Source organism: Mus musculus, chromosome 19 (assembly GCF_000001635.26).
Source record: "Mus musculus strain C57BL/6J chromosome 19, GRCm38.p6 C57BL/6J".
Taxonomy (NCBI): Eukaryota; Metazoa; Chordata; class Mammalia; order Rodentia; family Muridae; genus Mus; species Mus musculus.
In genome coordinates, this window is record NC_000085.6 from 12,847,249 (window position 1) to 12,870,997 (window position 23,749).

The 23,749-nt window shown below is 38.7% G+C and overlaps 1 protein-coding gene across 1 annotated transcript; it reads left to right on the plus strand.

The window, feature by feature from the left end:
* Olfr1444 (olfactory receptor 1444) lies at positions 14,529-15,488 on the plus strand. The gene has a single exon (NM_146702.1). It carries the CDS (start codon positions 14,529-14,531, stop codon positions 15,486-15,488), a length of 960 nt encoding a protein of 319 aa, NP_666913.1.
* The last annotated feature ends 8,261 nt before the right edge of the window (positions 15,489-23,749 follow it).

The window sequence follows — 23,749 nt, forward strand, 5'->3', positions numbered from 1 at the left end:
GGTAGGTTGGTCTCACTTGTGTGCCACAAAGCTCTTGAAGTTTCAGAGATGGTAGCAGGTCCCAAAAAATGTCAAGGAAGGAACGTCTTGAGACCAAAGCCAGCATGAGTTGTATGAAAATTAAGACCTGGGTCAAAAGAACTAGACGATCTGGGTAGAGTGAATGGGTGGGTCTGTCTCCAGGAATGCTCCTTCAAGTGACTTTTCAGTTCAGAGCACCTGTTTAGTGCCAGCCATTTGAATATTAAAGCCGTAGAAGTGCACGGCAAAAAATAAATAAATAAAAAAGACAAACAACAACAAATAAAAAAACAACAAAAAACAAAATGTAGAACTTAGAAGGAGATTTTGCTAAGATAATCCAAAAAGGTTTGAAGATGAGGAAAAGCAGGAAGTGGCATGGTGGTTGTGGTAGTGGCAATTAGTGGTAGTGGTAGTCATAGTGGTAGTGGTAGTAGGGTGTCATAGGATATGTAACAATCCCAGTTACCTAGGAAAGATGACCATTTCAGATCTTTCAATAAAGGATTCAGTACAGAAAACAACAAAGGTAATAAATCTTTTTCTTAAAGAGAAAAAGCAAGGTGGTGGAGTAGGTCTGTTGTTCTGTTTTCATATACAAACTGTCTGTGGAAGCTATCTCTTGAGGTGACTCTTAGTTTGGCTTTTCTTAGAAGGGGTCCCCAAGGTTAAGATTTAGATATACTACTTTATTAAGTTACAGATAGAAGAGTGAGACACCAGGAAAACAAAGGGAAGAAGAGGCAATGGCTAGGTTACTGCCATGAACCATCATAGCTGAAAGCTTTTGAATACTTCTGGGATTTATCAATCAATTCTTCCAGTGATTTAATTTTCTAGCTTTCCACAAATTCATGTTAGAAATGCATCTGTGACCAAAGAAAGTCCTCAGTCGGAGACACGTTCAGTAGGAAGCACAAGGGTGCACCCAGAAGTAAGTGGTTGCCAACCGTGGCTGATGGGGAACTGACAGTGTCTATTGGGAAAGTTACAGAGGAGCAAACTTAAAAGAAATCCTTTGGGGCTGGAGAATTATCTCATCAGTTATGCAAGGAGCATGGGGTTGGTTTCAGCAACCAAATTGTTGCTGAGAACCACTTGTAACACTAGCTCCAAGGGATAAAACACCTTCTGAACTCTGTGGGCACTAGGTATGCATGTGATACATAGACATGCAGATAAAACACTCAAACACATAAAATAAACAAGTACAAAGACAAAACAAACAATGCCATCCCAGAACTTTTCGAACCATTGGTAATCACAAAACACTTGGGGTGTGTGTTAAGCCACATAGTTGCAAAGCTTTATAAAATCCCCACCTCTAGCTAGCTTAATGCATGTCACCTGAGGTAGTAGTGATAGATGGGTGGGACCAAGAAAGTGTGGGCAAGGACCATTATTTCTATGTTGTGGAAACATGATTGATTAGATGTTTCGATATAGTCATTCAATTTATTGATATAAACTAGAACCATTGTTTTCTGTATCATTTTTAAACGCTTTGTTATGTGCATAGTGAATGTATGTATGCATGTGTTCATGTGTGTACATGCATGCATTTAAAGACCAGAGGATCACTAGGATGACTTGGGATATCTTTCTCCACTATTTTACACTGTATTTTCTGAGTCAGGCTCTCTCACCGGCCCTGAAGCTCATCAGTTAAGCTGGCTGTCCAGTGATATCTAGGGCCTGGCCTGCCTGTTTCTGCCTCCTCAGCACTGGGGTTACAGGTTCACACCACTGTGCTAACTTTCTCATGTGGGTGCTAAGGATGTAAACTATGATTCTCGTGATTGCATATCAGGTACTTTAACAAATCATATACCCTCATACTTTGTTCCTTTCCTTTGGATGCCTCGTTTTAGGCTCTATCTATAATGTTGAATGGCTCAAAGAGATATGGGCCATGAGGTGAACATTTGAGGGAGATGCAGGTATGTCAAAGCATCTGGGTTATCCACCTCTCTAGGCTTTGCTGTTTGGATATAGTGCCAAGAACATGAGTTCTAGAATCATATTAAGACAAATGCCAACACTGATTGATTCTGTAACTTGCAAATGGTATGAATCTTGGTCAAATCCCTATCTTCTCCAAACTTCATTTTCCTAATATGCTAAATGTGAGTACTAATACTTTCCACATGGGTTTGTTGTGAGGATTAAGTAAGATAATAAATAAAAATGGCTTTGTAAGGTAAGCACCATATATAAATGCATTAAGAAAACAGTTAAAAAGATAAGGGAAGACACCAACATAGCATCTACCATTACCATTTTCATGGAGACTGGGAAATCATGACAGGCCTTTAGTTGTTTTTGTGTGATTTTTCAGACATCTGTTTCTAAGGCTTGGGATAAAAGCTGACAGAACTGAAAATGCTAGGATATCAAGAAAAGTGCTTGAATCTGAGCTCATAAATTTAATTTGAAGCAACATATTGACAAAGTAATGCTGAAAAGTGAATTATTTCCACATCACACACACAAAAAATCTGTTCAGTTAGGAGTTTCCCATAGCACCATTGCAATCCTTATTCTAAGCATATCCTTCCTCAATATTGAGTAAGCATTGGTCCTCTTTTTGATTCTTTACTCTGTTGTTGTTCTTATTATTAATTATTATTATTAAATTTATTTATTTATTCATGTTACAAACCAATATCAGCCCTTATCCTCCTCCCAGTACTGCCTCATGCAAGTCCTCCCCCCTTTCCACCTTTCCCTTCTCTTTAAGGAAGTGGAAGGCCCCCTTAGGGTATCAAATCCCACTCCCCACCCACACCCACACCCCTGCTTCACATCAAGTCACTGCAGCTCTAGGCACATCCTTTCTCACTGAGGCTAGAGAAGGCTGCCTATTTAGGGGCACAGGATCCACAGGCAGGCAGGCAGGCAGGCAGGCAGGCAGGCAGGCAGGCAGGCAGGCAGGCAGGCAGGCAGGCAACAGGGACAGCTCCTGCTCCAGTTATTTGGGGAACTTGCATGAAGACCCAGCTGCTCATCTGCTATATATGTACAGGGGCCTAGGTACTGCCCATGCTTACTCTTTGATTAGTGATTCAGTCTTTGGAGCTCCCAAGGTCCAGATTAGTTGACTCTGTTGGTCTTCCTGTGTATTTTCCTGTCCTCTTCTGGCCATTCAATCTTTCTCCCAACTCTTCCCTAAGACTCTCCTCTAATGTTTGGATATGAGTCTCTGCATCTCTTTCCATTGGTAGCTGGGTGGGGTCTTTCAGAGGACAGTTATGCTTGGCTCCTGTCTGAAAACATAATGGAGTATCATTAATAGTGTCAGGGATTGGTTCTTGCCCATGGGGTGGGTCTCAATTTGGGGCAGTCATTGACTGGGCATTCCCTCAGTTTCTGCTCTTTGTCCACAGATATCTTGTAGGTAGAACATATTTTGGGTCAAAGGTTTTATGGGTTGGTTGCTGTCCATATCCTTCCACTGGTGGTCCTACCTGACTACAGAAAGTGGCCATAACCTATATGTCTCTCAACTGAAGAATGGATACAGAACATGCAGTATATCTACACAATGGAAAACTACTCAGCCATTAAAAAACAAGGACGTCATGAATTTCACAGGCAAAGAGATGGAACTAGAAAATATCATTCTGAGTTAGGTCACCCAGACCCAAAAGCACATGAATGCTATGTATTCACTTATAAGTGAGTATTAGCCATAAACTACAGGATAACCATGCAATAATCCAAAGAAGCCAAATATCAAGGAGGGCACAAGAGGAGGATGTTTGAATCTTTTTCAGAAAGGGAAACAAGATACATATCAGAGATCCATGGAAGGAGAGAACTAGTTGGAAGAGGGTATGGAAAGGGGAGCAGAGGGTTGGATATCATACATAGGGAGAGAGAAGGAAGATCCGCTGGGACATGGCAATCTCTGGTATGCACCAGAGTCCTGGGATGGGAAGAACCACAAGAGGGTCTAAGCGGGTAACACTAGTTGGGATCCCTAGCAGTGGGGGAATATGGATCTTAAAGTTGCATTGCTCTTCATATATTCTCTGATTTGTCAAAAAAAGCTGATCAGACAATGACTGACTGCTCAGGGGGGATAATAGGGTAGGACTTCTTTGGGGAGAAGAGAAGAAGAGAGAAGCAGTGGGGGAGAGGGGAAATTCATGATTGGGAGAGTCCAGGAGACACAATAAGAAAATATCTGGAGTTCAGAGAGCCAGATCAATACTGAAAGGCTAGTATCACTGGGATTTTGATTGGGAGGTAGCCAGGTTAGTTTAGAGGATTAAAATTGGGTAATATTATTCAGTTTCTGTGCCCTTAAAGCTTGTTAAGTAAATGTGGTAGTACAGTCTCAATTATTTGGGAGCTAGCGGGGTTAAGAGGAAAAATTCAACAAACATTTAAAACCAGTTTATCACATGGTCGTTTACAACTGCAACCCAGTTCCAGGAGATCCATTACTTATAATCTCTCTGGGCATCAGTCACACACACAGTACACACACACACACACACACACACACACATATATATATATATATGCACTCTTCACAGTGCACAACTCATTTTCTTCTCTTTCTCTCCCATCTCTCCACCACATACATGTTTATCATTGCCTCTATGTGTCTTCTGTCTGTCCACACTGCATTATAGTTGGCATATATATATATATATATATATATATATATATATATATATATGTATATTAGTTATATGGTGACTATGACACATGATGTGGCCCTGTGTCATCAAGATCTTGCAACCTTGGTTCTGCAAGATAGGCCTTTTCATAAACTTCAGCAGTTCATAGATGGGATAGATGTTGGGATGGGCCAAGTCAATGCCCTGTATCTGGGCTAGGGTAGTGGCTGTATTGTTTAGCTTACCAAGTCTCTTGTGTCTGTGTCACCAGGACCAGCTCTCTCATTTTGCCTAGGTGAGGGGCAGAGCTCGACTGACTACTGACTTATGTTCACACTGTGGGGGGTCAGCTCTCCTGTACTTATGCTACCAGGGCCACCTCCCCAGTACTTTCCCAGCTAGGGTCAGGGACAACTCTCCTGTTCATACCCCTGAGGCCAGTTTACCAGAGCCAGTTGTAGTACAATGCCTAAGCAAAATGTAGGAATGCCTTCCTGAGTGCCACAGCCTATGAGAATCAGGGTCAGTTCTTAGGTACTACCCAGACCATAGTAGGGTCAGTTCTCCTACCCATACCACCAGGGCCAGCTCTCTCACACTGCCCAGGAGAGGGGACTAGGCTAGCTTTCCTGCCTGCTGCAGGCAGCAAGGAGCAGGGCTGCTCTGTGTTTACACCACCAGGGCTGTCCAGACCCCAGAGGTGTGGAGTGATGTGCGAGGGCCAGCTCACCTCCTTTCACATCCTCAATCCAGCTATCCCATACAGCCAAGGTAAACGGCAGAGCCAGCTTTCCCATTTTGACACCTTCTAGGTGGCTCATGACACCAGGGCCTGCTCTACTTTGCTGTTCAGTCTAGGTGTAGCTGCTTCTGAGTGCAACAGCCAGTGAGGGGCTGGTCTAACTCTGTGTACCCCTCAAATATTGAGGTGACTCTAAGAGGCAGCCAAGACCAGAGACATCCACATGGTCATTGGGGGTAATATGGGCCATGGACATTGTCACAGATCCTTGCTGCTGCAGGGCCACAAACTCAGGTATGACCTTCAGTGGCATCATGGGTCTGGACATCACCCTGACCTCAGGCTACTCCTGTCAATCAGGTTGTTCCTCACCTCTGTCACAGCTCCAGTTCTGCCTCTCTTCACAGTGCACAACTCATTTTCTTCTCTTTCTCTCCCATCTCTCCACCACATACATGCTTATCATTGTTCTGCCTCTATGTGTCTTCTGTCTGTCCACACTGTGTTATAGTTGGCATTTCTTTGGGTTTCTTCAGTCTGTCAGCTGCCCTGTGGCAGTGGTGAGCTTGCCTCTGGGTGTCTTTCATGTGTGCACCTCTATTTCTTTCTTTCAGGACCCAGTAAATGGGATGTTGCCACCTGGATTCAGGGTAAGTCTTCCTTTCTCAATTATATCTTTTGAAATGTGATGACAAACACACCAGATGGTTTCCATAAATCTCTAATATCAAGTCAAGTTAAGGTCACAATAAAAATCAACCCTTACAGAAACCATATGACATGTGGGACCTTTCTGGCCATAGTCTTTTGGGTGATTGTTGTTGGATATTTAATAACTCTATTAGTTCTTATGACTTGGCCAGCCCCCCCACCCCAATAACGGACATGGAGGTCTATCAGTTTATTTAGTCATCTTCAGCATGACCACTGGGTAATTACATCTAAACCATTTTTCTATACTAGATGGCTTTTCCCTAGCTGTGCTCTCCATAGTCCTCTTGTCTGTGCTGGATTCACCCTATTGAATTTTCTGGTTCTCCATCTTCTCTCTTCTTTCTTCTCCTCCACCTTCTTTCCTTCCTCCTCCTCTTCTCTTCCTCCTCTTTATCCTCCTCCTCACTCTCTATTGCTTTCCTTCTCCCTCTAGACCTTTTGGTCCCTATCTGCAACCCGCAGACTAAATATTGAAGTCCCGCCTATCTCTACTCTCTCCAGTAAATGTCAGCAACTTTTATTTAACTAGTCAGAGAATATTGGCGATCAAAGACTATACAACATCATTTAGTGTATGTGATAATGTGATCATCTGTATGTGATAATGTGATCATCTGGACTGTAACCAGGTATTGCGGGTCAGTGTTTAGCATTTGTATATGTAGGAGCATCTGACGAAGCCCCACCAAGTGACTGCATTTATTTATATATCTGTATACCAAGACCTTCATGGCTATTGTTTCCATGGAATGAAGTAGAAATAGTTGAGGGCATGATGCAATGAATTGAAGAAAAAAATGTGAGAGAAATTGGACCACTTAAGCACTGATAGATGGATGCATAGTGGATTGGCACAAGTTTATATTAGGATGGGAAAAAGTTTTGAGAAATCCTGGGGAAGGAATGGGTAATATAATGATGACTTTTGCAAAAATTTAGTCAAGTAATTGATAGTGAGAGGCACAGGAAGTCTTTTTTATAGTAAGGGTCTTTTTGTTGTTGTTGTTGTTGTTGTTGTTGTTTTGTTTGTTTGTTTTTGTTTTCGAGACAGGGTTTCTCTGTGTAGCCCTGGCTATCCTGGAACTCACTTTGTAGACCAGGCTGGCCTTGAACTCAGAAATCCACCTGCTTCTGCCTCCCGAGTGCTGGGATTAAAGGCTTGCGCCACCACACCCGGCTACAGTAAGGGCCTTAAAATGAGTTGGGGATTAGTGATAGAGATCAGGAGAAGGGAATCTGAGACAAGGACATGGAAGAGTATACATGGTGAATTTAGGAAATTGAAATGGGTGAAGTAGAGAGGTGTACAGGGCTCAGATACTCGAGCAGTTTCTCTAGAATTTCTGCCAGAGTCAACAGACACTATGTAAATTCTAGATAAATTGTACAGAAGTAATTCCACCATGATTTAGAGCTCTAATTTTGCTTATGTTACCATACAGCTGTGTGGCTTTATACAGATACCTCCAGATTAGACCTTGATAAGTTAGATATTTATAGAAATACACTTATCTTTGTAAGTTTCTCACAGTTACTAACTTTGTGATTCTTTCAATGATACATAATAAAAAGGACTTGCATGAGCCTTCAAGTCATTAGGAGGCAGCTAGGATTTGTTCTAGTTTGTCTTGCACCAGAACCATAATATTATCTCTGGATCCTGGAGATTAATGGGCCTTAAGAAATGCCTTGTATGATTTAGGCAACAAACTAAGTCTATACAATGTGGCCCTGAGAAATTAACTCTCTAGGAGGGCTTTAAAGGTTTCTTGCTTCTTGTAGTTAGTACCAAAATTCTATTCCTGTATGAGATTACTGGTCAATGCTAATGGCAAGAAGTCAAGACATCAAGGTTTTGCAACTCCAGCTCTTGGAATTATTCATCACATAAAAAGCTTGAAATAACCTCATGGTTTCTGGATTAACCCAAAATGGAAAAAGAGCACTGTATCTTGTCTTGAACAAACCTGAAAGTAAGGATTACTTACTGCTTCTCATATTTTTTTTTCTAAAAATAAAAGGTATGTTTATCTGGAGCTGAAGAACTGAACTGGTCTTGTGAGAAGGCCACACTCTGAAGGTTTTAGAAGAGTCAGATCAGAAACATTCACTAAGGAATTTAGAGCTTTTGGGAGAGGAAAAAAATATAGTCAGTGCCTGAGAGACTGTTGACATCCAAATAGAATAGTATCCCTGAGCTCTTGACTCTAGCTGCATATGTATCAAAAGACGGCCTAGTCGGCCATCACTGGAGAGAGAGGCCCACTGGACTTGCAAACTTTATATGCCCCAGTACAGGGGAACGCCAGGGCCAAAAAGTGGGAGTGGGTGGGTAGGGGAGTGGGGCGGGGGAGGGTATGGGGGACTTTTGGGATAGCATTGGAAATGTAAATGAAGAAAATAACTAATAAGAAAAAATAGTATTAGTTTCTCCCTCAAAAAACTTTTTTAAGTTATCCTGTAAATTAATGGGAGACTCCACTAGCTAGAATCTAGGACTGTTTTATCTTATGTTTCTAGGACCCTTTAGTGGAAGGCCATTAATCTTATAGAATTCTGAACACTGATATAGGAAAAATCAAATTATTTTGTAGTTCCAGATAGTTGGATTCCTAAGTATCCAAGCTGTGTGCCACAGGTGACACTTCTTCTTTGCTCACCTGCCCCACCTTCTGGGTTTTACTCTGCATCTCACTTCCTCTGCCTCATTATCTTCTCAAAATTTCTTTGTTTTAAATAAGGGAGAAATTTGAGTATTTTCAGTGGGATATGTGCGTAAGGGGATAAAAGGCTACACAGTTGTAAGAATGGTATTGGTCTATCTTGGTTTTATCATGTAGCATACCACCTACTTGAACATGATGCAATTTCTTCTTTTATAGATTTTTAAACTCATTACAACAGAATCTTTATGGGACGATATTTTCATAAGAAGAAAGAAAAAGTTAGTAAATATACTTCACTTTTATATAATTAACTGTACTAGAATATTCATTTGTATAAACCTAGGGAAGCAAGGACCTCTTGTAGATTCTGAGACCAATCCTAATTTTCCACATTGATTCCTAAAAGAAGTAGACCCCATGGCACGAATATAGATTTCATGTCTGAGAGGTGGATTATTTGCTTACTTGCAAGAGTTATGTGATATTTGTTTGTATATTCCCTTTATACTAGTTTGTTTGGTAGATACCCTTTATCTTAGTCATTTCTCTGAGGAGACTCATTTACTGATGAATAATATTAAAAAATATGTTAAAGTTAGGAATACCTGGATGTCTTAAAGTTTGTGGTGAAATAATTATTTCTGAAAGAGCTGTGTGAATGTGAAAGGAAATCACAGATACAGATGAGGGCGAATGTAGTAGATAACCTGAATGTATTAATCCAGGACACAATAGTAACGAAACAGCAACCTATACTTTTTGCCAGGTCTATGCCTTGAGCTCATTTATTAGAAAACAATTTCCTGAAATTATTTCTGTTCACAGGCCTCTTTGTACATGGACTTCTGCAATCTTAGCGGAATTTAAGAGAAATAGAGTTTTTTGATAGTCTGTATTGATTATTTAAACGTTCTTCCCCATTGAGACTTCAGTAAAGAGCCATTTCCCAACATAAGGAATTTGTAAAGTGAGGGAACAGTGTATACTTAAAGATTTCTTTCAAGATACCTAGATGGAATTTTCCTATTAATGATTTTAGCCTACTACCAGAAGGAGTTGTCTGCCCTTGTCCCTTGAGGGGTCTTTCCACAATGTTAATGTTATAGTAATATCTTAGTTCCCCTAGGAAAGTATTGTTTAATTTTTATGTTTACATGACACTGAGTTCTGGATTGGAGTTTATTCCTTGGGGATATTCCCTTCAGAGAATCCTGAATCTACATAGGCACCAAGATCTTGGAGATCTCAGCCTCTCCACAAGTTTGGTATGTCTCTCAGGGGCTCACCCAAATTGTAGTTGCCTCTGAACTGTCTTTGCAATTTATCACGCAGCTCAGGGATTCTATTATTCATTGACCATCAGAGGCCCAGCAGCTATTTTTCTTTTTCAGGCTTCAGAAAGCCTAGTGGTCAAATCCAGTTCTGAATTAAGATCTTAGAAGTCCCAAGAACATAGGTATGTTTTTCATGACTTTTAATATTTTTTTATAAATTGAAGCAACATTCTTTACATTGTGGGTAGAAATAAAGGTGTGGTCTTGGAGAAAGGAAGACAGACTACAGATACAAAATATACAGATTCTATTTCCCAGGCTCCTCTGCTCCATTTCACAAGAATAGATACAGAAGTTTTAAATAGCTCCTTTTCTGTCACGTTTGCTTAGACAAGAGAACCATTGATATTACTAGATGGGATGTTGCCACAAAATTGTGCTCATAAAAGCCTAAGAAACAAGTTCAAAGGTCTGATGCACAGTTTAATAGAGTTATTATTAATTAATTTGTGTTTAACATTGCTATTGAGCACACAGTAGTTGAATCTTCCTTTGTTTACTTCCAGTTCATTTTTCTCTTGAAAGTTGGAAATTGATTTTCCTACATGGACTTTATTATTCTAGCCAAGCATGGAGGTGCATGTTTTCAACATGCCCTTGTCTCAAAAAGGGCTGCAATCTCAACTTAGATATGGTACTGAAATTCATTTATTTCCTTAACAAGCATTCATGTGCATTCTGTGGGAGCCAATAACTTAGGTAAAGAGTAAAACCACCCAGCAAATAACCAACAAAATAGTCTTTATTTCTTCCTACATGACATTTAGTCATCTTACCAACATTTCAATTGGGGTGTGATAAATGAGGGAGTCTTCATACTTCTTTGGTGAAATCTGAAATATACCTGGATGGAATATACAGTGAACCTCACTGCAGAAGCATTTGTGGAAGTGTTTTAGAAAATAATTCAGAAGTTACTTTAAGTCAGCTATATTTAGTTCTTGAAAAATTTTCAGTTTTTATATTATTTTGTGTTAAGAAAAATAGGTTGATTTATGATGTGTGATGGTTTATGTCTTCTTCATCAAACAATGACAGGAGTTGCCAAGCTACTTTACTTCCTGCAATCACGTTATCAATTAGCAGCAATATTTGACTGAAGCATTGGACTTTGACCGTGTCACTTTCACATGAGGCATGCCACCATGTCTCAGTTTCTTCACATCTGTATGTTATATATCATCCATAATCCATGTCATATATATCCAGCCATGCAATTGTTGAATGACTACATGCACACAAAATTTTTATAAGTTCTGGAACTATTCTTTTGAACAGTCTTTAGAACTGGACCCTCCATTAGGGGCACTATATTTTGGGAGATGTGGGGATAACATTTGGTAAAAAATGGAGAGGATGTGTTATAGAATGTAGTGAGTAGAGGCCAGAGGAACTGCTAAATGTCCTATAGTCATATGACCTGCACCAATTAAATATCTAGCTCATTGTATTAATAATTTTGATGCTGAGATCTTTGGTCCTAAGAAGGTGTATAAATGAGCAATTAAGTAGTTACGTGACCTTAAGGGGAAGTATGTACTCCAATTTTCTGATATATAAGATCTGTCTGCTAAAGAGACAGAGTACTGTGTCTGCTACATTAAACAGTACATAAATGTCAGAAGAAAAAAATCAAAGCAAAAAGCCCATGTAACTTTAATTGAATGTATTGCCTGTTAATTAAAGGGTTAATTAAAATATTTCTGCTTATAAATCTAGGCACAAGTAAAGAAGGTTGAAAGCATAAAACTCTAGGAAATTTCTCTAAAAGTATAAAGAGGCAGGAGAAGATATAATTGGGGGTAGTACTGCAATATTGTTTTCAAAGGTTTCCCAAGCTGGCTGGACCAGTTTTTGTGGAACCAGGCACACTGCTTGCATGGACAGACTGGCTGTGATGTCTTATTTTTGTGTTATACAGAAAGCACTCCTCAGCAAATTGATAGTAGTGGTTAAAGGCAAGCTGATACAAACAGAAAGAAGTCTTCTAATTTCTAGTTCTCTCTTTTCCTTCTCTCTTTCTACATATCTTCTCTTTCCTCTTAGTCTACTTCCACCTATGGTGTAAGCAGGGACAGGCAAAGTCTATGATGCAAGTGCTTCCTGAGATGGATAACTAACTGGAGGGAGAACATGGTGCAAAGTAGGTCATAAGCCTTTCTCCAGCCCTGATCATCTCCAGAAACATTTTTCTTCTGAGTTTTTATCAGTTAACATTTTGGCATGAAATATGAACTCAGGTAGACAAGATAACAATAGCCTGTTTGTTGTTAATTTAAATAGCATGAAGTTTATTTTGCTACCTTGGCATTGATGTTCTATTCAATTCGCCGAATATTTATTTTTATGTGCAAGGAACAATGGTGGGCTGAGTGAGGCAAGAAGGAATTAATACCATCACTGTTTCCAGGGTCCTAAATCCAGTTGAAATGCTGTGTGGCTATAGAGCTAAATGTATGATAATCAAGATAAGTGATTTGAGGGTACAAAAAAGACTTAACTTCAATTGTGTACAATGACTTCTACACACAATGATAAGTTCATATATATTTGAAGGATATATACTTACATTAATATAATTATGAAATAATCATTTATATATTTAAACATTCATGGAATAACTACTACAGCCTCTCTTTCCTTGCTCTATGCTTTAGGAATACATTAATGATACTATTAGAAACTATGTTTAAAATCTCTGGATTTAGAGTGTAATTGAGCAAGGTTTTAATTACACTTCTAATACTACATTTATATGACTTTGGGGTGATTAGTATTATAATTTTTGTTTTATAGTGATAGCTTTTTAGTACTCATGAAGAAATACCATTTTTTAAAATATCAGATGGATAATATCCTGATATACAAGGTTTGTGGGAGACACATGTCATGGGGTGGTGTGAATATTTTCTCAGAAAATATATCGTGATAACAGTTTTCCTTTTCACCTTTTCTACCAGTTCCTCTCTACCTTTCTTCCTATTCATATGAATTTTTTTTTTTGGCTTTAGTTAGAAAAGAACAGGCGGCTAAGAGATAACAACAAAATAACAAAAATAAAATATAACAAGATTAAAAAGGCCATCACTTTGAAGTTGTACAAAGCAAACCAACAGAAGGAGAAAGAACCTAAAAGAAGGCATCAGAGACCCACTCTTTCACACACTCAGATGTCCAATAAAAACACTAAATTGGAAGGAATAATATATTCATAGAAGACCTGGTGCAAACCTGTGTAGGTCCTGTGCTTGTGGCTTCAGTCTTTGTGAGTTCATACGAGTTTTGCTCACTGATTTAGAAGGCCTTGCTCTCCTGGTGTCCTCCATCCTCTCTGGATCTTACACTCTTCTTGCCTCTCTTCCTTCTGAGCTCCGAGAGGAGGAATTTGTTGAAGAATCCTCTTTAGAGAAGTGTTTCAAGGTCTGTTCATCTGTCTGTCTCCCATCTTCTACCTTTCCCTCCATATGAATAATGCGTGGATATTTATCTCTGTACTCGTTCCCATTTACTGGAGACACATTTTCTGATGATGGCAGATAAGGCACTAATATGTGAGTATAGCAGAATACCACTAGGAATTACTTTATCACTACGTTTTAAAAAAGACCAGCATTATTTGGTTTTACCTTAGGTTTCTCTGCTACCTAGCCTCTGGGGGGTTTTTGGTCTCCCTAGCAGTGTCAGGTATAGGCTTCCATCTCATAGAGTAGGCCTTAAGTCAAATCAGACATTGTTTGGCTACCCAACAAGCTTTGTGTCATCAATGTCCAAGCATATTTTGCGGGCAGGACACCATTGTAGATCAAAGGGATTGTGGCTGGGTTTGTGTTTACATTTCTCTTTTAGTAGAATCAGATCCAAAGCCCTGATTTTAAGAACAAATGTATTAAATTCAGGTAGGTATTTTGGAGGGAGATATAGTAGACAGTGTGCTCTATTGATTTCTATGGTCATTGTGATTTAATTATGTATATATAAAATTTTCACTAAGTTTGTATTGAGGGCATATGATTAAGACAGTATGAGGTAGAGAAAGAAGGATGGATTCACATTTTTAATTCAAAGTTTTCATTTTCTGATTGTTGAATGTTGAGTAAGGACTCAAAAATGATTTTTGCCAGATACTACCACATAATAATGTGCATGCACATCCAGTTTGAACTCAGAAATTACAAAGAGATAAATTTGACTTTGACCTTTATTAAGCTGTCTCACTTAATATTGACAAGTTATTATCTTTGTGATCTGTCAAATATGTATATTGTATTTATCTCAAGGATTAAATGCTGTAATAAAATCAGAGGGTAAAACATGTGTCTTACATGATATATTTTACATATATGTTAGAGTCTTATTTTTATATCTTTATAGCTTTATATTTTATAGCTTCATTCTCTTTAATAATTAGGTGAAATTCAAGATGACTTCAATGGAGAACATCACAGAAGTGACAGAATTCATCCTGCTGGGGTTGACAGATGACCCCAATCTTCAGGTTCCTCTCCTCCTGATATTTTTATTCATCTACCTTGTCACTCTGATTGGAAATGGAGGGATGATGGTCATCATCTTCTCGGATTCCCACCTCCACACTCCCATGTACTTTTTCCTCAGTAACCTGTCCTTTGTAGATCTGGGATACTCATCAGCTGTAGCTCCCAAGATGGTGGCTGCACTTCAGTCAGGGAACAAGGTCATCTCCTATAATGGGTGTGCAGCTCAATTTTTCTTCTTCGTGGGGTTTGCCACTGTTGAGTGCTATCTTTTGGCCTCCATGGCTTACGACCGCCATGCAGCAGTGTGTAGGCCTCTTCATTACACCACCACCATGACAACTGGTGTGTGTACCATCCTAACCATTGGCTCTTACACCTGTGGCTTCCTTAATGCCTCAATCCATGCTGCAGATACCTTTAAACTCTCTTTCTGTGGTTCTAATAAGATAAATCATTTTTTCTGTGACATACCCCCACTCCTGGCCCTTGCATGCTCCAGCACACACATCAGTAAATTGGTTGTCTTTTTTGTTGTGGGATTCAATGTCTTTTTCACTCTCTTGGTAATTATCATCTCATACTTCTTCATTTACATTGCTATTCAAAACATGAAGTCTTCTGAGGGACGAAAGAAGGCTTTCTCCACTTGTGCTTCCCACCTCACTGCTGTGTCCATCTTCTATGGCACAATTATCTTCATGTACTTGCAGCCCAGTTCTGGTCAGTCCATGGACACAGACAAAATAGCATCTGTATTCTACACTGTAGTGATTCCCATGTTGAACCCCTTGATCTACAGCCTCAGGAACAGAGAAGTGAAGAGTGCTCTATGGAAAATACTCAACAGATTTTACCCTGCGTCTTTTAGTGTGAGTAGGAAGTAGACAGAGAAGTAAGGGATAGATCGCCTCCTGGGCAATGCAACTTTTGAAGTCTGAAGAATTTCAGTTTCACCTTCCCCAAGAATAGTGGGCATTTCAGTTCCTAGGAAAAAGAATAAAAAGCAACACTTGGAAATGTTTCCTTCTGGAAGATGACGACTTTCTGTTGAACAGACATAATTTAGGACATTTATAACTTTTATACAAAAGTGTATTAATGATGTAGCTTAAAGCATATCAAAGCACACAGGTAAATATGGAAAATTTCCACTGCCTTGTTTTTATCTGAAAGAAAAATTTACTATTAAATTTAGTATAAAATCACACCTTAAATTTTATTTCTTTGTATTTTCTGTGTATATTTTATCATGTATGTGCACATACGTGTGTGGGAGTGCATATGCCTGTGCATATGCATTTGCTGGCCAGAGGTCAACTTTGAGTATTGTTCTCCAAAACTTTTTCGAGGCAATGTCTCTCATTGAACATAGAACCCACCAAATAGGATAGTAAGCTCAGGATCTGCCCATCTCTATTTCTTTAGTTCCAGGCTTACAGGCATATACTGTCTTGCTGATCTTTTATGTGGGTACTGGAAATCTGAACTCAAGTCTTCATTCTTGTGTGGAAAACACTTTACCTACTGAGTCATCTCCTCAGCCCTGTCATTTTAATTTATCAGTCAGCTAGAATATACAGTATAATGCTTTGTATTTTTTTGGTACATGATTTAGAAACCTAAAGTTCCTTTTGTTATTAATTATTCTTTTAATTGTACATATTTATGGATTATATGACAAGAAACTAAATCTATACATCAGTCAAATCAGAGCAATTAGTGTTTCTGTCTACTTATTCAACATTGATTAGTATTCTTTTTTAAATTTAATTTTATTTGTAATTCATTTTTTACACTTCATATTCCATTCTTCACCCCTCCCCTCCCACCTTCCAATTGCTCCACATCCCATACCACCTCCCCACCACACCCCATCAACCCATGGATGCCCCATCTGACCTCTATACTGCCTGGGGCCTCCAGTCTCTTGAGGGTTAGGTGCATCATTTCTGAATGAACATAGACCTGGAAGTCCTCTACTGTATGTGTGTTGGGGGCCTCATATTAGCTGGTGTATGCTGTCTGTTTGGTGGTCCAGTGTTTGAAAGACCTTGGGGGTCCAGATTAATTAAGACTGCTGGTCCTCCTATAGGATCACCCTTCTCCTCAAATTCTTTCAGCCTTCCCTAATTCAACAACAGGAATCAGCTGCCTATGTCCTTTGGTTTAATGCAAATATCTGCATCTGACTCTTTCAGTTGTTTGTTGGGTCTTTCAGAGGGCAGTCATGATAGGTCCCTTTTTGTGCACTCCATAGCCTCAGCAGTAGTGTCAGGCCTTGGGACCTCCCCTTGACCTGGATCCCACTTTGGGCCTGTCACTGGACCTTCTTTTCTTCCAGCTCCTTTCCATTTCCATCCCTGTAATTCCATCAGACAGTATTTAACATCTAATACCAAGTATCCTTTATAGTTTTGAGTGATGTTTCAGAGAGTAGTAGGGTTTGGACTAAGAGTCAGATGATTTAGGATCAAATCTTCATGACCGCTCTCTGTCTCCTCTCATTTTCCTATTTCTGCTTCCTAGTTGCATGCCTCTGTATTCTCCATCTGCTTTTACTGAAGTGCTGATATAACTTTCGTAGTAAATAATAAGACACATGGAATAATGGAACAGTTATAATAGATGTATTGCTTAAATTCTAACCTGAATATACACACCTTTTTTTTTGGAGAGGCTGTTCTACATCCTGTTCTTTTGGATTCTGCCCAATATATTTACCAACATATGCAGAATATTTGGAAAAAACAGGTAATTAATTATTCCAAGGGTCAGGAAAAGATATGTTTATGTTCTGAATTGAATTATTGCATTTCTCAGAATTATAAATTTTGGCAAATCTAATATAAATACAAATAATAGGTTTCTAGACCTATGCTTTTATTTTTATTATATCAATAGCCCTCCTCATCTTTGGATTCCTATTACATTCTGATATTTTTCAATTAGATGCTTTAAGAATGAAAACATCTGCCTGGAAATGTACTTTTTAAGATAAGAGTGATTCAAAGATGCACGGTGCAAACCCCACTTTCATCCCTTGCTCCATGAGCTAAATGATGTAAGCAAATATATATGTATGAGAAGGAAGTGGTAATTAAGTTTTGCTCCTAACATACCAACTGCTTGATGGTGTTTATAGGTATAATTAATGTAATTCACTGTATAGTCTAAAAAAAGTTTGCTTTAACAAGAACCAGAGGCACAGAATTTGGGCCGTTGAACAATGTGCCGTAGTCATGACAGGGAAAATGTACCCATAAACTCTTAACAATATGCCTCACTAATCAAGACCAACATAATGATACTACCAATCAATAAGACATATATGTGTAACAATAATAATGGAAGAGAACATCATGAATTTTGGAGGAAAGGATGTGGGAGGAGTTGAATGGGAGAGAGGAAGTGGTGGCAGTGATGGAATTGAAGCACTCCTGTATGACGTACCTAGGAAGTAAAAATGTGAAAAGAAAATAAAGAAGGATAAAAGCAGAGAGCAAAATATAGTAGTTGAAAGTAGACTTGATGCCATTATAATTTAGGTGTATTAAAATTTAATAATCTATAGACCAATTAAATACAGTGATGTCAAATGAAAAAAAATGAAAATCTCAAGAAAGAAAACTTCAACTGAAATACATCAATTCTTACTTCAAATATAAAATCCCAAAATCTCAACCATTTATTTAGAGCTCAAAATTTAGTTATTAGATTGTAACAGGGAAGCCGCTATCTGAGGATACTTCACTGGTCTTGTGGAGAAAGAAGCAAAGGAGTTTTTGAATAGGAGGAGAAAATATCGGGAAACAAATTTCCTGTTACATGGCTACTACCACACGGACACATCAGGAACCTCTGCATCAGAGACCTGGAGAACCCACACAGACTTTGTCTGTCCCGTAGTATTTCTTTCCTTCAGCAAGGAGGCAATCCACCTTTCACTGGGATGAGCAGCCTTTAATAACCAGGATCCACTGCACAATAGATTCCTTCTCAGTGGCTATAGAACTGAAGAATGATAGATATGGAAATGAGTCTGGGAAGAAGGTGCTCAAACATTTACTGCATTTCAGTCTTGACATTTTATCCTCCCTCTGTCCTCCATTTCTACTTTCCTTTCTTATTCTCTCCCCTTTTTTCCTTTTCTTCTTAAGCTTGTTCTATTCATACTCGTAGCAAGACTTTTCCTCATCCCTATGACATTTAGAGCTCTGTGAAAATTTTAAGTTCAAAATGTAAATTCTACAACCATTGTAGAACATCATAGATTGAGTTTCTATCTGTATTTCTTTATGGCTCTAACCCTCAGTAAAGGCAGAAAAGTGTGGGTCTTCCCTAAATGCCAAAAAACTTCTATACTGTTTTCTGTCAAACTCACCTTAAACAAATGGATTTTTTAATTCAAATGTTTACAAGAATCACAGTTCTCCTGTTAGGAGACAGGTAGAAATCCTTAGTCTTTTCTTAAAGGTCTACTTCCTCAGATAAGTATGATACATATAATCTGGTATTAGACGATTAAATATAGGCAGAGAGACTAGAAACAGCTTGAAATGTAGGTACCTTTCCAAGTCAGCTCTGGGTTTTATTTTATCTTATCAACTTTGTATTAATTCTCTGTGAATTTCACATCATATCCCTCAATCCCACTTATCTCCCTGTCCCTTCATATCCACCATTGCAACCTCCCTTCCCAACCAAACAGTCAAACAGACTAAAAGACATATTTTATCATGAAATCTGTGGTGTGTCATGGTATGTCTCACAGTATAACCCTTTACCCAAACAGATTTCTTGCAAATGTTCATTTCTGTGAGTCATTGGTCTAGTTGAAGCCTCTGGCTTTTGCTACACTATCAATACTGGATCTTCACTGGGACTCCTTCCAGATATTTTATTGTGGCTTCGTGTCATGGAGGTTTTATAGCTTTTATTCTGGAGGACCAGTCCCTTCACATGCTCCAGTAGTGCATAGACAGGATAGATGTTGGGGTGAGCCTACTGAAAACCTTGGTTCTGGGCCTAGATGGTAGTTGAGTTGGACAGCTCACCTACTTTCATGCCCTTGAGGTCAGCAGAAGCTGGCCAGCTCTACTGTGCTGCTCAGGTAAGGTGCAGGACCTATTTCCCCAAGTACTTCAGCCAGTAATGGGCGAGAAAAGTTCTGTACAGCCCTCAGATATCATCATGGCTCCAAGAGGCAGCCCAGTCCAGGGATGTTTACATGGCCTTTGAGAGTAACATGGGCCATGGACATTGATACAGACCATTGTACAGCAGGGCCACAGACTCAGACATTGCCCTTGACTGCAGCATGGACCAGGACCCACCATGGTCCCAAGGTGGAATCTCAGGATACTCAGATCAGGTTGTTCCACACCACCCTCAAGTCTTCAGTTCTACCTGTCCTCATTGTGCACACACAATTCAGATTCACTTTCTTTTCTATCTTTCCACCATTTATTTGTTCATTTTGGTGGTGCCCAGGGATTCTGGGTGTCTTCTGGGTGGCACTGGGGTAGGAGTTATCTTGGGAGCACTATGCTTGTCTATGCCATCCGAAATCCTTATTTTTATCAACTGTGTATTCTCAAGGATGTCATATAATTTCTATATCCAACTTGCAGGCTAAATTGTAAGTATAACATAGAATCAAGTGTATGCATGTCTGTCAACTTGAGAGTGTTTTTAGTACAGCTCAGAGATCTTGATAATGGGTATTCAGTTAACTGTATTTGTACGTCCAACTTTGGTTTTTCAGCATTCGTACTCTCTTCACCCTATTCAATCCCAGGACTTTAATTCTTACTTTTGTTTAACTTTCTGTTCTAAACCTCAAATACCTATGACAGACAAGCTTCAAGATGGCATTATATAGGTATTTGTTTATAGAAGCTACTATACAGAAAAAAGCATCATGTTTCTAGCAAGCCATCAGTAGACAGAATTTGTATTACTGTAGGGAAAGGCAAGTAGGAAGTTTGTCAAACATAGGCTGGATGCTCATTTGACAACACCTACTCATTTCCTCTGGGGAAGATCTAAGGAATAAGGAACACTATGAGGAAGTCCAGCCCAGAAGGTTCAAGGGAGACTTCTCACTTGAAACTCCTCAAGAAGAATGTAGAACATACTTCGGGAAAATAATACATTATTTACTATATTAAAGTTCAGAATATAAATGCTAAAACTGTTATATTACATAGTAGGTTGAGTTTAAGTATATTTCTTTATGGTTTTATATCCCAGCAGAGTTAGAAAAATGTGGCTTTTCCCAGGCTACATTAATGTTTTTTTTCCAAAACACTTATGTTTGCGTTACATAGAAATGAGCTTTACAGAGTTAAGAGAGATAGGCTAGCAGTTAAGAGCACTTGGGGTTCCTGCAGAAGACCTAGGTTTGGTTTTCAGTCCCATAATAGACAGCTGACAATCACCTGTAACTTCAGTTCCAGGACATCTGACAACCTCTTTTTGTCCCCGAAAGCATTTGAATGAATTCATGTTTACATTCATATGTACATGCATTTATGTGGTTATATCTCTATCTCTATCTCTATCTCTATCTCTATCTCTATCTCTATCTCTATCTCTATCTCTATCTCTATCATCTATATCTAATCTACATCTACATCTATATATATCTATATAATATAATATAATATAATATAATATAATATAATATAATATAAATGAGTACATATTTTAAAGTGTTCCCTTTGTGTGTGAACTCTGTGTAGGAAATGGAAAAACAAAAGCCTGAGAATTTCTTGACAACTTGCAACTAGAATTTCAGTCATAGACTCTCCAGATCCACACAACCTGCTTACAAAACTTTTATAAATAATATTAATGATACAATTATCATAATTAGAAAGAAAATTCTTTTTTCTTTCATTTAAATTTTTCTGTAATATATTACATGGTGACTGCAGTATCCTCTGCCCCCCCAGCCCTTCCCTACTATATTTTCTCTCTCCCATTTCCACCCTTTTTTGCCTCTCCTCAGAAAAAAAACAGGTCTCCCAGGGACTTCAAAGAAGCTTGGCATAATAGACGTTAAGACTAGGCACATCCCATCCCATCTAGGCTGTATAAGGCAACCAATAGGAGGGAAGGTGTCCCATAAAGTAGGCAAAAGAGTCCGGTACAATCCCTGACCTCATTGTTAGGATTCCCACCAGAACAACAAGACAATCAGCTACAACATATATACAGGAGACCTAGGTCAGACGCCTGCAGACTTCCCAATCTCTGCAAAACCCCATGAGTCCTAGTCAGTTGATTCTGTGGGCATTCTATGGTGTTCCTGTCCACTCTGGTTCCTCTGATTCTTCCTTTTCCTCCTGCACAGACTCCCAGAACTCCATCTAATGTTTGACTGTGGTACTCTGTATCTGTTCCCATCAGTTGCTAGATGAAGTCTCTCTTAGTATCTTTGATGATGGTTCTGCTAGGCTAGAGTCCCAGATCACTTTGCAGGTAGCACAAACTGTAGAGAAGGTTTTGTGACTGGGTTGATGTCCCAGTCCCTTCATTTGAGGTCTTTCCCGGTTACAGAAGATGGCCTATACAGGCACTGTTAAGGAAAAAATTTAAACGGTCTATAAAATTATTGAAAACAATCCCATGTTTTACAAAGGAAAAAACAAAATTATATAGTTTAAATTACTTAAACTCACCAATAATCAATTGTATGTTGATTTTGCTAGGTTTTATATTTTATATATGTATTTGGGTGTCAAATAATACTTTTATATTTTTTAATTTACTTTTGTTCATCATAAGGAAGAGTTTGGGGCTGATGAAGAAACAAAAGTCTTTTTTTTTTCTTTCTTTTTAAAATTAAGCTAATACAATTTACTTAAAAATATAAAGCTCCTAACTCAAAACATCCAGGAAATCCAGGACACAATGAGAAGAACAAACCTACGGATAATAGGAGAAGATGAGAATGAAGATTTTCAACTTAAAGGGCCAGCAAATATCTTCAATAAAATTATAGAAGAAAACTTTCCATACCTGGAGAAAGAGATAGCCATGAACATACAAGAAGCCTACAGAACTCCAAATAGACTGAACCAGAAAAGAAATTCCTCCCAACACATAAAAACCAGAACAACAAATGCACTAAATACAGACAAAATATTAAAAGCAGCAAGGGAAAAAGTCAAGTAACATATAAAGGCAATTACTATCAGAATTACTCCAGACTTCTCTCCAGAGACTATGAAAGCCAGAAGATCCTGGACAGATGTTATACAGACACTAAGAGAACACAAATCCAGACCAGGCTACTATACTCAGACAAACTCTCAATTACCATAGATGGAGAAACCAAAGTATTCCATGACAAAACCAAATTTACATAATATCTTTCCATGAATCCAGCCCTTCAAAGGATAACAGAAAAAAACCAATACAAGGAAGGAAACCACGTCCTAGAAAAAGGAAGAAAGTAATCCTTCAACAAACTGAAAAGAAGACAGCAACAAGAAGAGAATCCAACTGTAACAACAAAAATGATAGGAAGCAACAATTACTTTTCCTTAATATCTCTTAATATTGATGGACTCAATTCCCCGATAAAAAGACATAGACTAACAGATTGGCTACACAAACAGGACCCAACATTTTGCTGCTTACAGGAAACCCATCTCAGGGAAAAAGACAGACACTACTTCAGAGTGAAAGGCTGGAAAACAATTTTCCAAGCAAATGGTATGAAGAAACAAGCTGGAGTAGCCATATTAACAGTGAATAAAATTGACTTCCAACACAAAGTTATCAAAAAAGACAAGGAGGGGCACTTCATACTCATCAAAGGTAAAATCTTCAAGAGGAACTCTCAATTCTGAATATCTATGCTCCAAATGCTAGGGCAGCCACATTCATTAAAGAAACTTTAGTAAAGCTCATAGCACATATTGCACCTCACACAATAATAGTGGGAGACTTCAACACACCACTTTCATCAATGGACAGATCATGGAAACAGAAAATAAACAGAGACACAGTGAAACTAGCAGAAGTTATGGAACAAATGGATTTAACAGATATCTACACAACATTTTATCCTAAAACAGAAGGATATATCTTCTTGTCAGCACTTCATGGTACTTTCTCCAAAATTGACCATATA

Coding starts and splice junctions, on each gene's coding strand:
- Olfr1444 (NM_146702.1), top strand. CDS start 14,529: ATGACTTCAATGGAGAACATCACAGAAGTGACAGAATTCATCCTGCTG.